This window comes from Ailuropoda melanoleuca, chromosome X (genome assembly GCF_002007445.2).
Source record: "Ailuropoda melanoleuca isolate Jingjing chromosome X, ASM200744v2, whole genome shotgun sequence".
Lineage (NCBI taxonomy): Eukaryota > Metazoa > Chordata > Mammalia > Carnivora > Ursidae > Ailuropoda > Ailuropoda melanoleuca.
Window position 1 is genome coordinate 9,967,045 of NC_048238.1, and position 16,438 is coordinate 9,983,482.

General features: G+C 44.5%; 1 protein-coding gene across 4 annotated transcripts in view; it reads left to right on the forward strand.

Moving 5' to 3' along the window:
* TLR7 (toll like receptor 7) overlaps positions 1 to 15,285 on the forward strand; it is a 35,466-nt gene extending 20,181 nt beyond the window's left edge. For all 4 annotated transcript variants that reach the window (XM_034650004.1, XM_034650005.1, XM_019795044.2 and 1 more), the window contains one exon: positions 10,418 to 15,285. In XM_034650004.1, coding sequence (XP_034505895.1) covers positions 10,418 to 13,567 — 3,150 coding nt within the window. In that variant the 3' untranslated portion in view covers positions 13,568 to 15,285. The remainder of the gene's footprint in view (positions 1 to 10,417) is intronic.
* The last annotated feature ends 1,153 nt before the right edge of the window (positions 15,286 to 16,438 follow it).

Here is a 16,438-nt window from a genome sequence, read left to right on the forward strand (position 1 = left end):
GCTTTTGGGTTTTTTTTTTTTTTGTTCTCACCAGCATTATAACATGCTGTTCTTTCTCTCATCCTAAAATAAATTATTTTGACCCTACTGGCCCTGTGAATGCCTGCCAGTGTCTTTGTTCCCCTTTGTAGGAAATTTCCCAGAAATGTTTGCTGTTTCCAATCCCTCATTCTTCCAAGAACTTTAAAGTCCTATTTTCTTTGGCTTCATCTTCAAAATATATCCAGTATCTGGCAAGTTCTCATCACCTGCACCCTTGCCAGCTGGGTCTGTTGCTTGAAATCCTGCAGTAGCCTCTTGACGGGCCTCTGTCCTTCCACCTTTGCCCCTCGCTGTCTCTTCTCAACATGGCAACCAGGATGAGTCTTCTAAAATGTAGGTCAGGCCGTGTCACTCTTCAACATTGCACTCAGTGAAAATCACCATCCTTCCTTGGAATGGTCGGCAGGCCCCGGCATGCTTGGTGAGGGGCTGGGGGCCCCCCCCCTTTGACTTCATCTCCTATCCTACTTCTCCCCTTGCTCCGGGCACACCAGTCTTGTTGCCATCTTTGTGAATGTTCCAGCATGTTTTCCTCCTTTGCATGAGGCTTGTCCCTCTGCCTGGAACGCTTTTCCCCTGGATAGAGCTGCACGGTCAGCTTCCTCCTTCCCTTGAGATCCGCATGTAGCGGGTATCAATCCATACTTGTTGAAATGTTCATTTTTCACAATTTCCTTCCACGTTGTTATGGTAAGGTTTTAATACTTGCTCTGTAATGTTTAAAATGTCTTTAAGATAAAAGCAAAACATGTTCTTCATGAAAAAAAAAAAACCCGTCAAGGAATGGAGGATATCACATGTTCTTGCACTCTCTCTCTCTCTGTCTCTCTCTCTCTCTCAAATAAATAAATAAATAAATCTTTTTAAAAAAAAAAAGTCTATGGGCTCGTGGGTGGCTCAGTCAGTTAAGCGTCTGCCTTTGGCTCAGGTCACGATCTCAGGGTCCTGGGATCGAGCTCCGCGTCGGACTCCCTGCTTAGCAGGGGGTCTATTTCTCTCTCTCCCTTTGTCCCTCTGCTCCTCCTCCCTGCTCGTTCTCTCTCTCTCTAATAAATAAAATCTTTTTCAAAGACTCTAAATAGCACAATATGGAAACATTACAATGCTCAGAATCCTTGAACTGAAATGGAAATAAACCCAGACCCAGGCACACACGCCAAGTGCATTTGCTGTAACTGTGTGAGGTCACTTGAAGAGGTTGGTCAGCACGCGGTTGGACTCTTGGTTCAGTTGCCTCTCTGACCACTGCCTCTTCATCGGTGAAATGGAAATATTTGTATGTCCTTTCAATTTCACTGTCAGGGCTCAGCATCTGGCCTGTAATAAGCACGTGGTAAAAGGCAGCATTTTAAAAACACAAAAATGACTGATGACTGTTCAATGTGAATTCTACATTTTCGATTTTAAGAAAAAGAGGTGATTTACTGAGAGAAGAGAACACCTGTGCGTACAGTCAGACATTCCCATTTTAACCGTATTTAGCTCGCTAATCGAGCATCCAGATTTACCCAGTGTGTTTGCCCGTGTAATTGGCTGTGATTCGCAGCCAAAGCTGAGCTTATGCCGTGGTGTATTCTGTTACTTTACAAATCAGATTACTGGAGGGCGCGTGTCTTTAGGCAGTTGGTGCCAAAAAAGCAAGCAAAACAAAATAATGTGGATTATTTGTATCACGTGAAAAAATAGGTCTGGCTCAACAGCAAGTGAACTCTTTTTGAAGACTTTTATTTATTCATATATTTTAAGTAATCTCTACAGCCAACGTGGGGCTCCAACTCACAACCCCAAGATCAACAGTTAGATGCTCTACTGACTGAGCCAGCCAGGCGCCCCTGGTGTCGAGTGAACTCTTACATTACCATTAGTTGAAGCTAAGGTCCCCGCTTAGTCCAAAGCAGGTAGTTCCCAATGGTCTGAAAGGGGACATTTTCAAACTTAACGAATAAAAGAAAACCTGACATCTAAGACTTTATTTATTTATTTGAGAGAGAGAGAGAACGAGCAGGGGGAGGAGCAGAAGGGGAAGGAGAGGGAGAGAACGTCCAACAAACTCTGCGTTGAACATGGAGCCCAATGCAGGGCTCGATCTCACGACCCTGAGATCACGACCTGAGCCAAAAGCAAGTGTCAGACACTCAACCGACTGAGCCACCCAGGTGTCTCAGCCTTCACATCCTTCAATCATCTTCTCAAGAATATCTTTTAAATTTGGAAGCCTCAAAAGGTTATTATTTCTCTTTAAAAGTTTTAGAAAGGTTTTGTTCATTGAGTCCATTTTTTTTTTCCTCCTTTGCTTGATCAGAACCCAACCTCTTGTTGCAATTAATCTTTGCTTTGGCATCGATGGTAGAATGCAAACTCGCTGGTACCTCGGAGTTCCAGGCTTCTGGTGCAGCGGGCATGGCGAGCCAGGATACCTCCCTTCTGCCATAGGGCATCACAAGGGCCAGCTGGGCTGGGGCTCAACTATGGAGCATAGGGTGTGCCTGCTCCCAGGAGAGATGAACGAGCTCTGTGCTCTCACTGGGGTTTCAGGTTCAAGGGAACAGAACTGAGAAAGGATCGAGTAGGGGACCTTGTATAGTTTCTCTTCCCACGGCCTTCCTCCGACACTGTCCCCTTTCCTTCTGTGGCACTTTCCCACTTTACCCCTTCCTTTTAGAGGTCCCAAGCCCTCCTGGTGTCTCCTCACTTCCTTGCCAACAATCTGACCTTTGGAATACTTTACTATTTATGATCATTCAATATGTGTCTTCCATGGGATTTTAAGAAAGTTCAAAGCCTTGATCTATTCAGCAGATATTGATCTCATGCTCCCTATGTGACAGGCATCGTATTGATAGAGCCCGTATAAAGACAAGCCAGGTTCTGGACCTAAAAGTGTTCACCACCCAGAGGGAGGAATGGTGCGTTGACATGGAGCCTTCTAGAAAGGTGGTATAACAGAGCAGCCAAGAGTGCAAGCTCTGTGTCTGAATGGCTTGAGTCTTACTTTGGGCCGCTTCTGCAGGCTCTGCATTTCCCTCTCCTCATCGCAAACAAACCTATTTCTTAGAATCGCAGTGATGATGAAATCGTTTGCTAAATGCTGCTGGTTGAAATTAGCGGCATGTGAACAGACGTACAGGTTTTGTAGGCAATATAATTTCTTCTCATATTTGGCAGTCTTGGATTGAATTTCCTGAGTTAATTCTATGCGCAAGTTTAATACAGCCTAAGATTTTGTCTAGACCAGGGGTTTGCAAACTACTGCCTGTGGGCCGAATCTGTCTAGCCACCTGTGTTTGTATGGCTCATGAGCTAAGGATGGTTTTTACAACTTTAATGAGTTACATTCTAAATGGTAATTTAAATACCCACATAATCGTCTCAATTTTGCCTAAAATATTTACTTTCTGGCTCTTCACAGAAAAAGTTTGCCATCCCTTGGTCTAGACCAGTGTTCTCTGATAGAACTTTCTGCGATATATCTGCATGCACGAGTACCATAGCCTCAAGCCAACGATGGCTCTTGAGCACCTGAAATATGGTTAATGTAACTGAGAAATTGGATTTTAAAATTGCATTTAATTTTAATTAATTTAAATTTAAAGAGCCACATGTGACTGGTGGCTATCCTATTAGACAGAGCAGCTCCAGACCATTTTAAGTGTAAAGATTCTGTATTCTGTCAATGTTCCTCAGTCTCAATATAATCCACTCCCCAGAGGCTGTATGAGTCAAGGGGAAAGCAGCATTCCTAATCAGATTCTTTGCCATGGACGGGCTTCCATCATCTGCTGGAAAATACTTAATGGAAAGTGCTTGAAAAATGCACGTGAGCACACACTTACATTCTCTTAAGGCTGCTATTGACTCTGTCCGTTCATCTGTTTGCATTTGGGGTAGAGCAGGAGGCCTTTTCAGCCCTGCAGGGCCCCAGATTAAGGAAGCCTTCATCAACTTTAGAGTTCTGGCTGTAGGCAGACCAAACCTCACTTGGCAGAGCTGTACTTCCTTCCATCCCTGCTTGCAGATGGCTGACTTCAGCCGCGGCTCATGCCTCTCTTAAGACTGCTAAAAACAGTAAGAAGCCCTCAACATGCATCATCGTTCCAAATCTTGCCAAACCATTTCCCCAAGAGTAAAGTCACAAGTCCCGGTTGGCATTCTGAGGCTGTCCTGTGCAGCACGGTGACGGTAGTTAACAATATTGTATTGTGTATTTGAAAGTCGCCAAGGGAGGAGATCTTAAAAGTGCTCACCACCACAACAATTGTAACGGTGTGAGGTGATGGATGTTAACTAGACTTACTGCGATCATCTTACCATATACATGCTTGTTAAATCATTATGTTGAACACCTTGAACTAATACGATGTTGTATGTTAATTATCTCTCTGTAAAATTGGGAAAACAAAAGAAGAGAAGTCACAGTTGATGCGTGTTCTGCCTTCCAAGATGGCATAGGGGATGGTTTTATCAGGCGTTTTGCAATGGTGTGACATGCGTTGCTAGCTTTCCAGCCTCCGATGTCTGAATCTGTCTTGCCCATAGCCTAATAACATCGACGTCACATATTTTTGGTTCTCTCATGAGCAGCAATTTATTTCCAAGTTTCTAAATTCTACACTGGCTAAAAGTAGGTTTGCATTTGTACAAGAGAAAATCCAATCAACCCTGGCTTAGTATAACAACCTTGTGATTTCTCATAAACTCCTAGGGGCCAGCAGCTCTGAGCCAGTATTTGTACTCTGCTCTGTGAGATCGTGTGAGGACCTGGGCGCTCTGGGTCGTCTGCCTTGTGGCTTCACCATCCCTAGCACATTTTCCTCATTTGCAAAATTCAAGATAGGTAGCTACAACACCCATATTACAGGAAGCCAGATGGAGGGAGACAGGAAGAAGGGGAACGGCTCCACCATTTAAGGGCATAGCCCAGAAATTGCACATTTTGCTTCCTCTCACATCACGTTGGCTTTAACTTAGTCACGAGGCCATGTTTAGCTGCAAGGGAGTCTGGGAAATAGAATCTTTTTTTCAGAGTGGTGCATGTCCAACTATCAATGGAGACTCTATCACTATGAGACGAAAGAAAGGGGACAAAGGTATGGGCAGATATTTAACAATCTCTAGACTCGATGAGGATGATAAAAATAACTAAAGTATCAGAAAATACTGCGTGAAATAAACAATGTACAATTAAGCTCCACATATACAAGTGTCAGCATCTTGTCTGGAAAGAACTAAAGAACTTTCTACATTTTTATTTTAAATCCATGTATTTTTTTTCTCTCCTCCACTCTGTTTTGAGCTCTTTAAGGGCAGAGACTGTATGTTTACTGCCCCTAGTAGGTATTCAATAAATATTTGTCAAATGAAAGAATGAATATGTCAGTGGAATTCTGATATTTTTTATAAATTCCTTCTCACCAGTGACTTGGTACCTTTCCTAACTAAGGAATTGTTGGGGAATTTTCTGGTCCAGGTCCACTGTCTTGGTCCTGGACAGCTGCCTGGGTCCTTGGTGTGTCTTGTATTGTTGTTTCCATGTCCGCCATTCTCTTGGAGGGGGCTCTTCTGCTGAGCACGGTGGCTGCCTCACAAGGGGACGTGGGTAGTGGAGTACCAAGCCAAGACTGGGAGCCGGTTCTTCCAACCCTCAGTCCAGAGTGAGGGTTGTCCCCTCATGTATAGTCAGGGCAGTAGAAGATGAGAGGAGGGGATGAATACTTCTCTCTGGGTTCGTCCCAGAGAGTGTCTTGAGGAAGATGGGTTTAAACTGGGCAGTAGAAAGCAGAGCTTCTGCAGCCTTTCTCCCCATGGAATCCTCAGGCAAATAGATGAGATAGAATGTTATCCCTCAGCAATCTACTCCAAGGAGAAATTTGTTGGAAGTATTTTGCTTTATTTCATAATGCGACACGAATTCAGTGCCAGGCATTGTTTCACACAAGGACACAGAAAACCCTGCTCTCTCAGAGCTCATCTTCTCATGCAGGACAGACATTAAACAAGCACAGAAGTCATAAGCACATAAACTACCGGCAAGATAATTTCTGCTTGTGCTCAGGGCCAGGAAGGAAATAAAGCCGGGTAATCTAGTACAGAGTACATTTACCTCTCTGCACCCCAGTGGACTCATCTGTAAAATGGAAATTAATAATAGAGGTCTACGGTTCCAAAATCCCCGGACTGAAAGCTTTGTCCTAACTCGGTCAATGGCAAACGCATGACCTGAATTCATTTGGAGGTGACTCTTGACCTGAACTGAACGAGCTGGTTCTGTGCTTGCGTGCTTGCGTGCTTACGTATCTTGATTTTCCTTCCTTTCTTCCTTCCTTCCTACCTTCCTTCCTTCCTTCCTTCCTTCCCCACTGAGTGTGGAGAATTCTTTGTTTCACTGTACAAATTTTTGTGTGTTTGATTATGGGATGCCGCGCCGGGCCCCAGTAGGAATATTACATAATATGTGGATACATATATCATATTACTTTCTAAGATCTGAAAAATTCTTAGTTCCAATACACTTCTAACCCCAAAGGTTTTGGGTAAGGATTGAGGATCTGTAGTACCACTCACATGTGGTTATTAAGAGGATTAAATGAGTTAATATATGTAGTACCACTCACATGTGGTTATTAAGAGGATTAAATGAGTTAATATATTTAGACACTGAAACTGATGCTCAGAATATGGTAAGTGCTACCTAAGTTAACAAATGTTACTGTCATTATCACTAGTATTACATGGAAGGGTATTTAGGTAAGTGGGCCAGAGAAGGTCTGTCTGCATATGTGTTATTTGTGCAGACAGCTAAGGGATGAGAATGACCTGGCTGTGGGAGGAGGAGGAGAAAGATAATTTCAGGAAGACGAAACAGCAAGTGCCAAGACCCGCTCGAATGCAGAACAGAAAACAGGCCAGATGTCTGGCATGTGGTCAAAGTAGAGGAAGGATGGTTCAAGGTCATGGAAGTAGGCTGGAGTCAGAACATGCATGATATTAGCAATAATAACGATAGGAAGCCATTGTAGGTGATGGGATTCAGGTTTATAAAGACTGCCCTTGTGCCGTTTGATGAATGAATTGTAGAGGAGAAGGAGGGTTGGGGGAGCAGTTGGGAGTCTCTCGCGGTGGTCTAGGTAAGACCCGACGGCTAATGGCAGGAAGGAGGTGGTGGTAGACAAGGAGAAAAGTGGACAGGTGCAAGAAAAATCTAGAAATAAGGGAGAAAAAAAAGCCTTTCTAATTTTTCCTTCTAGTTCATACTATGTCCATATGTAGAGGCTAAAAATGTCACAGTCATTGTCTCAGGTGTGTTAAGGGCAGGGTTTGCTGGACCCAGCTCCTACAGGCCTGCCAGAGCAGCTCTGCACGTGTCTCCCCAACTGTGCACTCAGTGACATCGCAGTGGCAGCTCGCACTCGTGGGAACTGGCAGGTGCTATAGACAGGACTTCACAAACCAGAGATGTGTGTTGGGGGAGGACACCCGGTTGTTAAACATTTACCAATACACCACTGTTATTTTTTCTGTAACTAAACTGCCTTCATCTTAGAGCATCCACTTCCCCTCATCATAGAAATACTTAAGCCAGGCATATTCTGGAAACTCCGTGTGGTGATAGCTGTCACTTCATGTTCTTAACTCTGCTAATTCGGGGATCCTCCCAGTTTTTCCCAGGAGCTCGTCTAGTTCGTCGGAGTGGGATCAGAAGAAGGCGCCTGGTTGATGATTTGTCTTTTATTCATTTTGGCCCCCTTTGGAATACAGCACACCTCCCAGGGCCACAGTAACGCCCTTAACAGCGTTACTTATTACCTTTTCTGATACCGGGGTTCATGAACCCATCATATCTTCTGACAGAAGCATAGCTGGAGATGGGGTCCAGGGGCTGGGATCCTATAATCAGGGACCATAAAAATACCTCACTGTGCTTCTCTCCTTTTCCCATCTTGACCCAACCCCTCTCCCCGGAGCGATGAACATTTCTGCTTAATCTTTGAGTAAGATTGATGCTCAAGGGAGATAGACCGTATTTACCTAAGGGCCTCCTGTACACCCTGGCCTAGCGCCGTATCTTCCCAGGGACCCGAATGCTCCAGATCGGGAGGTACAACCTTAAAGGATGACTAGAATTCTGGTGGGTGGAAATGGTAGAAGAAGAGTAGTCCAGGTGAAAGGACTTGCAAGTCGGGGAACTACAAACTGGGCTTGGGTTAGTGACCTAGACAAGCTGGGAGGGGCAGTGTACCAGGTTAGCCTGGACAAGTAGATGGGGGACAAATTATGGAAGACGTGGGATGCCATGATAAAAAGTTGGGACTCATTCTGTAAAAAAAGAAAAAGAAAAGAAAATCACTTTAAAGACTTTAGAGTAATCTGATTACTGTTTGGGAAGTTTAATGGTTAGGGTGGATTCAAAGAGCGAGGGCCCAAGGACGAGGATGAGGTTTTAGAGTGGACCCAGGCTGGAATCATCTCAGGTGAAATCGTGTCAGCTTAAAGGGCAAAGCAAGGAGGCTGTCAAGAAGGTCAGTGAAGAACGTCAGCTGGACTCTGAATGGTTTTGATGAGGAGGAAGAGGAGACAAGGTGGTGAAAGAGGGAAAAAGAGATAATGCTGTACTTCTAACCCCAACGAATTTTAGGCATGTAAAGGTGTATGAATAAGGTCCTCTTGAGATCCTTCTGAACCACCTTGCATTAGAGAAAAAGAAAGCTGAGGGAAAATTCGCTTAGTTAACCTTTGTGTTAGAGGAATTAAGGGAAGTAGGTATTTGGTTTATTAGATGGCAGCACAGTTGGCTGATTCAGTCAGTTGGGAGGACAAAAGCATTAATTGATCTAGAAACCTGTTGTAGAGATACAGGCTAGATCATTCCATGGATTAGCACTAGTTAAGCTATTGGTAGAAATCCTGAAACTTGAGGGCAAGTCTCTGGTTAAACCACCCTCCAAGGCAGGGCCAGTTCAGGTTAATATGGTGACTAGCAAAGCTCTTCAGTATTCCCCACACTACCTTTTAAGGTCTTTCTCCCCAGGGTCCCATTGTCTCTCACGGTAAACCTGGTTGCCCAAGAATCACCATTCTGGGTAGGTTTCAGGATGTCCCAGTTTGCCTGACAGAGTCTTGGTTTTCTGCCTATAGTTTTAGCGCAATTATTACTAGGCCCACTTCCTTTCACTCCCATAAATATCATCTTCGATCAGTCAGGACTCACCGAGGCCATGCCCTGACTCTCTGCTCTCTCCTTTCCAAACGTACATAATGTGAAGCCAATGTGTAAGGGGAACGTTCATCCCCAAATCATCTTGGATTTCCAAAAATGATCCAAGAGGAAAGCCAGCTCCTAGAATGGCAGCGCCTAAATGGCAGTGAGTGTCCTCGGGCAAATCAGCTACTATTGGTGACGTAGGTCTTCATCTGTAAAACGGGGATAACGGATCTCTTAATTTTTCTACTTAGAATATTAAGGGGCTTGAATATTGTGAAAGCCTCTTGTAATGTGTACCAGAGCAAGCTTGTTAACAAGCAAACGGTAACTGCACTAAAGTCTTTTTTTTTTAAAAGATTTTATTTATTTATTTATTTGAGAGAGAGTGAGTGAGCGAGAGAGTGAGAGAGAGAGAGAGAGCACAAGCAGGGGGAGAAGGAGAGGGAGAAGCAGGCTCCCCGCTAAAGAGGGAGTCTGATGCGGGGCTTGATCCCAGGACCCTGGGATCACGACCTGAGCCAAAGGCAGATGCTCAACCGACTGAGCCACCCAGGCGCCCCGCACTAACGTCTTAATGTGTCATTTTCCCCAATATATTTTCATTTTAATATTCCTTCTTCTGCAAATTTCAGACTTTGGCAGCTAGTTGATAGCTCGTCCGTTGTACTATTTTAAATACCAGTGACTGGGAAAATGCTGCTTCTGCCACCTTCAAAGCGATGGAATCGAAAGGCTAACATGCTAAAAGCTAAATGCGTAACTCGATTATCATGAACCTCCATAGTAGGGCAGGTACAGTCATGGGGGGTGGGGGATACCGTTCAGGCAATTGAGAATAAGACCCAGGTTGTTTATTTTTTTTTAAAGATTGTATTTATTTATTTGACAGAGATAGAGACAGCCAGCGAGAGAGGGAACACAGCAGGGGGAGTGGGAGAGGAAGAAGCAGGCTCATAGCGGAGGAACCTGATATGGGGCTCGATCCCAGAATGCTGGGACCACACCCTGAGCCGAAGGCAGACGCTTAACCGCTGTGCCACCCAGGCGCCCCAACCGGGTTGTTTATTTTAAACTGTAGCAAAAGAGAGGCAGCAGATGGGAAATTTCAAATCTGATTCTCGGTGTATTTTAGAATGATTTCGAGTGATGGTGATTTGTGCTTTCTTATGCTTTCAGGTGTTTCCAATGTGGACATTGAAGAGACAGTTCCTTGTCCTTTTAAACATAATCCTAATTTCCAAACTCCTTGGAGCCAGATGGTTTCCTAAAACTCTGCCCTGTGACGTCAGTCTGGACGCTCCGAAGGCCCATGTGATTGTGGACTGCACGGACAAGCATTTGACGGAAATCCCTGGAGGTATTCCCACCAACGTCACCAACCTCACTCTCACCATTAACCACATACCCAGCATCTCTCCAGCCTCCTTCCACCAGCTGGACTATCTCGTAGAGATCGATTTCAGATGCAACTGTATACCTGTTCGACTGGGGCCCAAAGACCATCTGTGCCCCAGGAGGCCGCAGATAAAACCCAGAAGCTTTAGTAGACTCACGTATTTGAAATCCCTTTATCTGGATGGAAACCAGCTTCTAGAAATACCTGAGGGTCTTCCTCCCAACCTGCAGCTGCTGAGCCTTGAGGCCAACAGTATCTTTTCTATCATGAAAAATAACCTAACAGAACTGACCAACATAGAAAAGCTCTACTTGGGCCAAAACTGTTATTTTCGCAACCCTTGTAACGTTTCGTTTTTCATCGAAAAAGATGCTTTTCTAAGTCTGAAAAATCTAAAACTGCTCTCCCTAAAAGATAACAATATCACCTATGTCCCTACTACTTTGCCGTCTACTCTAACAGAACTCTATCTTTATAACAATGCCATTGCAAAAATACAAGAAGAGGATTTTAATAACCTCTATCAACTGCAACTTCTTGACCTAAGCGGAAATTGCCCCCGTTGTTACAATGTCCCATTTCCTTGTACACCCTGCGAAAATAATTCTCCCCTACAGATCCACCCATCGGCTTTCGACGCACTGACAGAATTACAAGTGTTACGTCTGCACAGTAACTCTCTTCAGCATGTGCCCCAGAGATGGTTTAAAAACATTAAAAAACTGAAGGAGCTGGATCTTTCGCAAAATTTCTTGGCCAAAGAAATTGGGGATGCCAAATTTTTGTATCTTCTTCACGACCTTGTCCAGCTGGATCTGTCTTTCAATTATGAACTTCAGGTCTATCGTGCAGCTCTGAATCTGTCAGATGCATTTTCTTCACTGAAAAACCTGAAAGTGTTGCGGATCAAAGGATACGTTTTTAAGGAGTTGAGCAGCTATAATCTTTCCCCATTACGGAGTCTTTCCAATCTTGAAGTTCTTGATCTCGGCACTAACTTCATAAAAATTGCGGACCTCAGCATATTTGAACAATTCAAAACATTGAAAGTCATAGATCTTTCAATGAACAAAATATCACCTTCAGGAGATTCAAGTGAAGTTGGCTTCTGCTCTAGCACCAGAACTTCTGTAGAAGGTCATGCACCCCAGGTCCTTGAAACATTACATTATTTCAAATATGACGAGTACGCAAGGAGTTGCCGGTTCAAAAACAAAGACACTCCTTCTTTCTTGCCTTTTAATAAAGATTGTTACACGTATGGGCAGACCTTGGACCTAAGTAGAAACAATATATTTTTTATCAAGTCCTCTGATTTTCAGCATCTTTCTTTCCTAAAATGCCTAAATTTGTCAGGAAATACCATTGGCCAAACTCTCAATGGCAGTGAATTTCAGCCTTTAGTGGAGTTGAAATATTTGGACTTCTCCAACAACCGGCTTGATTTACTCTACTCAACAGCATTTGAGGAGCTGCACAACCTGGAAGTTCTAGATATAAGCAGTAACAGCCATTACTTTCAATCAGAAGGAATTACTCACATGTTAAACTTTACCAAGAACCTGAAAGTTCTGAAGAAGCTGATGATGAACTACAATGACATCGCTACCTCCACCAGCAGGACCATGGAGAGTGAGTCTCTTCGGATTCTGGAATTCAGAGGAAATCATTTGGATGTTTTATGGAGAGATGGTGATAACAGATACTTAAAATTCTTCAAGAATCTGCGGAATCTAGAGGAATTAGACATCTCTGAAAATTCTCTGACTTTCTTGCCCTCTGGAGTTTTTGACGGCATGCCTCCGAATCTAAAGATTCTCTCCTTGGTCAAAAATGGGCTCAATTCCTTCACTTGGGAAAGACTCCAGTATCTGAAGAATCTAGAAACTTTGGACCTCAGCTACAATGAGCTGAAAACTGTCCCTGAGAGATTATACAACTGTTCCAGAAGCCTCAAGAAACTGATTCTTAAGTATAATCAAATCAGGCATCTGACAAAGTATTTTCTACAAGACGCTTTCCAGTTGCGGTATCTGGACCTCAGCTCAAATAAAATCCAGATTATCCAAAAGACTAGTTTTCCAGAAAATGTCCTCAACAATCTGGAGATGTTACTTTTGCATCACAATCGGTTTCTGTGCACCTGTGATGCTGTGTGGTTTGTCTGGTGGGTTAACCATACGGAGGTGACCATTCCTTACTTGGCCACGGATGTGACTTGTGTGGGGCCAGGAGCACACAAGGGCCAGAGTGTAGTCTCTCTGGATCTGTATACCTGTGAGTTAGATCTGACTAACCTGATTCTGTTCTCACTTTCCCTATCGGTGGCTCTTTCTCTGATGGTGATTACAACAGCAAACCACCTGTACTTCTGGGATGTGTGGTATAGCTACCATTTCTGTAAGGCCAAAATAAAGGGGTATCGGCGTCTGACATCCCTGGATTCTTGCTATGATGCTTTTGTTGTATATGACACTAAAGATCCCGCGGTGACAGAATGGGTTTTGGATGAGCTGGTGGCCAAGTTGGAAGACCCAAGAGAGAAACATTTTAATTTATGTCTGGAGGAAAGGGATTGGTTACCAGGGCAGCCGGTTCTGGAAAACCTTTCCCAGAGCATACAGCTTAGCAGAAAGACGGTGTTTGTGATGACAGACAAGTACGCGAAGACTGAGAACTTTAAGATAGCATTTTACTTGTCCCATCAGAGGCTCATGGATGAAAAAGTGGACGTCATCATCTTGATATTCCTTGAGAAGCCCCTTCAGAAATCCAAGTTTCTCCAGGTCCGGAAGAGGCTCTGTAAGAGTTCTGTCCTTGAATGGCCGACAAACCCACAGGCTCACCCATACTTCTGGCAGTGTCTGAAAAATGCCCTGGCCACAGACAATCACGTGACCTATAGTCAGTTGTTCAAAGAGACGGTCTAGGCCTTCTTTGCAAAACAAGACTGCCTAACTTACCAAGGAGAAGCTTGGCTGCCTAGATTTGCTGATATATGTCTCACTAAAAGGGTGTTTTTCAACTCTCTAAGACCGGGATGGTCCAAATCAGAGAGGAGAGTCACAGTGACAAAGGAGTTGGAATGATGGAATTTATATAATGCATTGAGTCATCTTTCTTAACTCTCTGGGACTCCATTTGCACTCGAGCCTCTCCTTTCTGTTCCTGGATCGATACTATTGGGAGGACGGCGGCAAGGAGAGGACGCGAGGCTCTCATTCTCCTGTAATTCTCTTGTGATTATTAAATATACACACAATCTCGAAATACTGACAAGAATTGCACTTCTGCCCATAACAAGTACTGGTATGTCTAGCAACAGGGTAAGAGATGCTCAGGGTCCGCGTATATGACATTACAATGTACCAGACTTCATGAAATGAAAACACAAGTCAACTCCCCAACTGATGGCTTCCGTGTCACCCAGCGCCCCCTTCTGTGCAGATCGAACATTGACTCCCGACGGGTGGTTGCCTAGGTGCCACTCTCTCTTTGCCCTTGGGCCTGTTGCTGGGTTCCGTGTGGAAATAGTGAAAAACATCTTTACCACTGATGGACTATGTGGACTATGTCCATTTACACATGGAAAAAATTGAAGTGATCGGCCTTTATACAAAGTGAGGCTCTTTCCCGTTGATAATTTACCTGCTTAGATATTGTCATGGACTGAATGTTCCCTCCCAAATTCAGATGCTGATATCCTAACCCCCGAGTGGGACGGTATCAGGAGGTGGGGCCTTTGGGAGGTGATCAGGTCATGAGGGTGGAGCCCTCAGGAACGGGATCAGTGCCTTATGAGAAAACCACGGAGACCTAGTTTGCCGTGTTCCTGCCGAGCCAGAGGATACAAAGAGAAGTCACTAGCCTGCAGCTCAGAAAGGGCCCTCCCCAGAACCAGACAGCGCTGGCACTCTGAGCCAGGATTTCTGTCCTTCAGAACTGGGAGAAATAAGTGTGTGTTAAGTCATCCGGTTGATGATGTTTCCTTACGCAGCAGCCTGAGCCAACTCAAACAAGTATTTTTATCTGCGTTGCAAAGTTCTGTGTCCAAAGTAACATTGTGTCATGCAATTGGTCTTTCAGACTGCTTTGCTAACTAGTATCGTATATCTGTAATTATCTGCCGACTTGATCCGTCGATATTAGATGGTTATGATAGCAGACTCTGGAGGAGGAGCCCAAGAACATTCATTTATTTACAGCTATCGGGCAGGGACGACAGTTCTATGGATTTGTTTAAATTGCAGGGAGGCAGAAGGGAGAGGAGAAACTGAGGTTTACAGGCCTCAACGCTCAGAAGGCTTCAGTCTTGAATGCCAACTTTCCTACTCAAAGGCAGCAACAGAAAGGACCAAGGCATACCGAAGACACCCATACTTTCAATTGGGTCTAAAGTCACATGAGTTCAACGTTTGAAACCCGAACGCTTGGCTTTATTTCATGAGAGTGATTATCTACAGAGGAGCATTCGTTGGGAGATACTATGTCCGTGTGAAATGCTGAAGGTTTTCCTTTGAGTATAGTTGTAAATAAATACACAGTATATGCATTCTTTCCAAAGGATTTGTAATCGGTAAGGGTTATGCATTCCCAAACCGGTCTCTGGAATGAATAAAGACATAAGCGGCTAGAGCCAACTATTTGACAACATCTTTATTTATTTATTTTTTTAAAAGATTTTCTTTATTTATTCGACAGAGATAGAGACAGCCAGCGAGAGAGGGAACACAAGCAGGGGGAGTGGGAGAGGAAGAAGCAGGCTCATAGCGGAGGAGTCTGATGTGGGGCTCGATCCCAGAACGTCAGGATCACGCCCTGAGCCGAAGGCAGACGCTTAACCGCTGTGCCACCCAGGCGCCCCTTGACAACATCTTTAAGTTTTATTGTACTTAATAGATGCCTTTCTTCTTCTTCAGTGAAAACACAAATAATGTCATAAAACTTGGCTCTTGGCCATCATAAAGCTTCTTCGATTAAAACGCATCAACACACGAGGTTGAAGCAATTTTGGTGATTTATAAACCATAAAGCACTTGAAGACAGCTTAAACATCTTGTGAAATTGATTAAGAGGAAGGGAAACTGAAAATAAAGCATCTCAGAAACCACAGCGTATTTTGACACGAGGTTACGTACAGGCTCTGTTGTAGGAAACAACCAAAAGCACATCGACAAATGGTTTTCATCTTAAATTCCTTGTAATCTTGGGCAGTCACTCTCTGAACCTTCAGAGGGCCTTCCGTGGAGCTCTGGGCGATGGGAGCCACTTAGGCTACCAGGAGCGTATGACTGCCAGGTCACCTCCAAAGCCCTGAGTGTCCTGCTGCTCGGCGGACCCGCCTCTGGTGGGCTCTACTCTGGAAGGGACTCCCGACTGTCCGTGAATCCCACTCCACTGTCAAGGCTTGGCCCCCAGCTCCTTTCCCCCTGGACCTGCAAGGTTGTGTCCTTCCTCTTCAGACACATCATGTTTGTTCCTCAGCGAGACTGGGGATCCAAGTCTCTGTGGGATCCAAGCCAAGGCGGGTGTGGGGGGTAATTGGTCAGGGCAAGTGTTACAGCTGAGAAAAGGCAAAGCAAGCGTCTGCTGTCTCGAGAGGAGAGAGGGGAGGAGTGTGATCATAGCCCCATTCCTGCGTGGGTCTCCTGGCCCCACCCTCACATCTGTTTCCAGCTGTTTGGACACTCCCAGGTCTAGATGGTCTCTTAAGTGTAAACAGAAAGTATAGAGCATGTGGGGGGATGGTGACCTGAGAACCTGGGCGTGTCATTCCCTGGGCTTCCAGGAAACAAGGCATA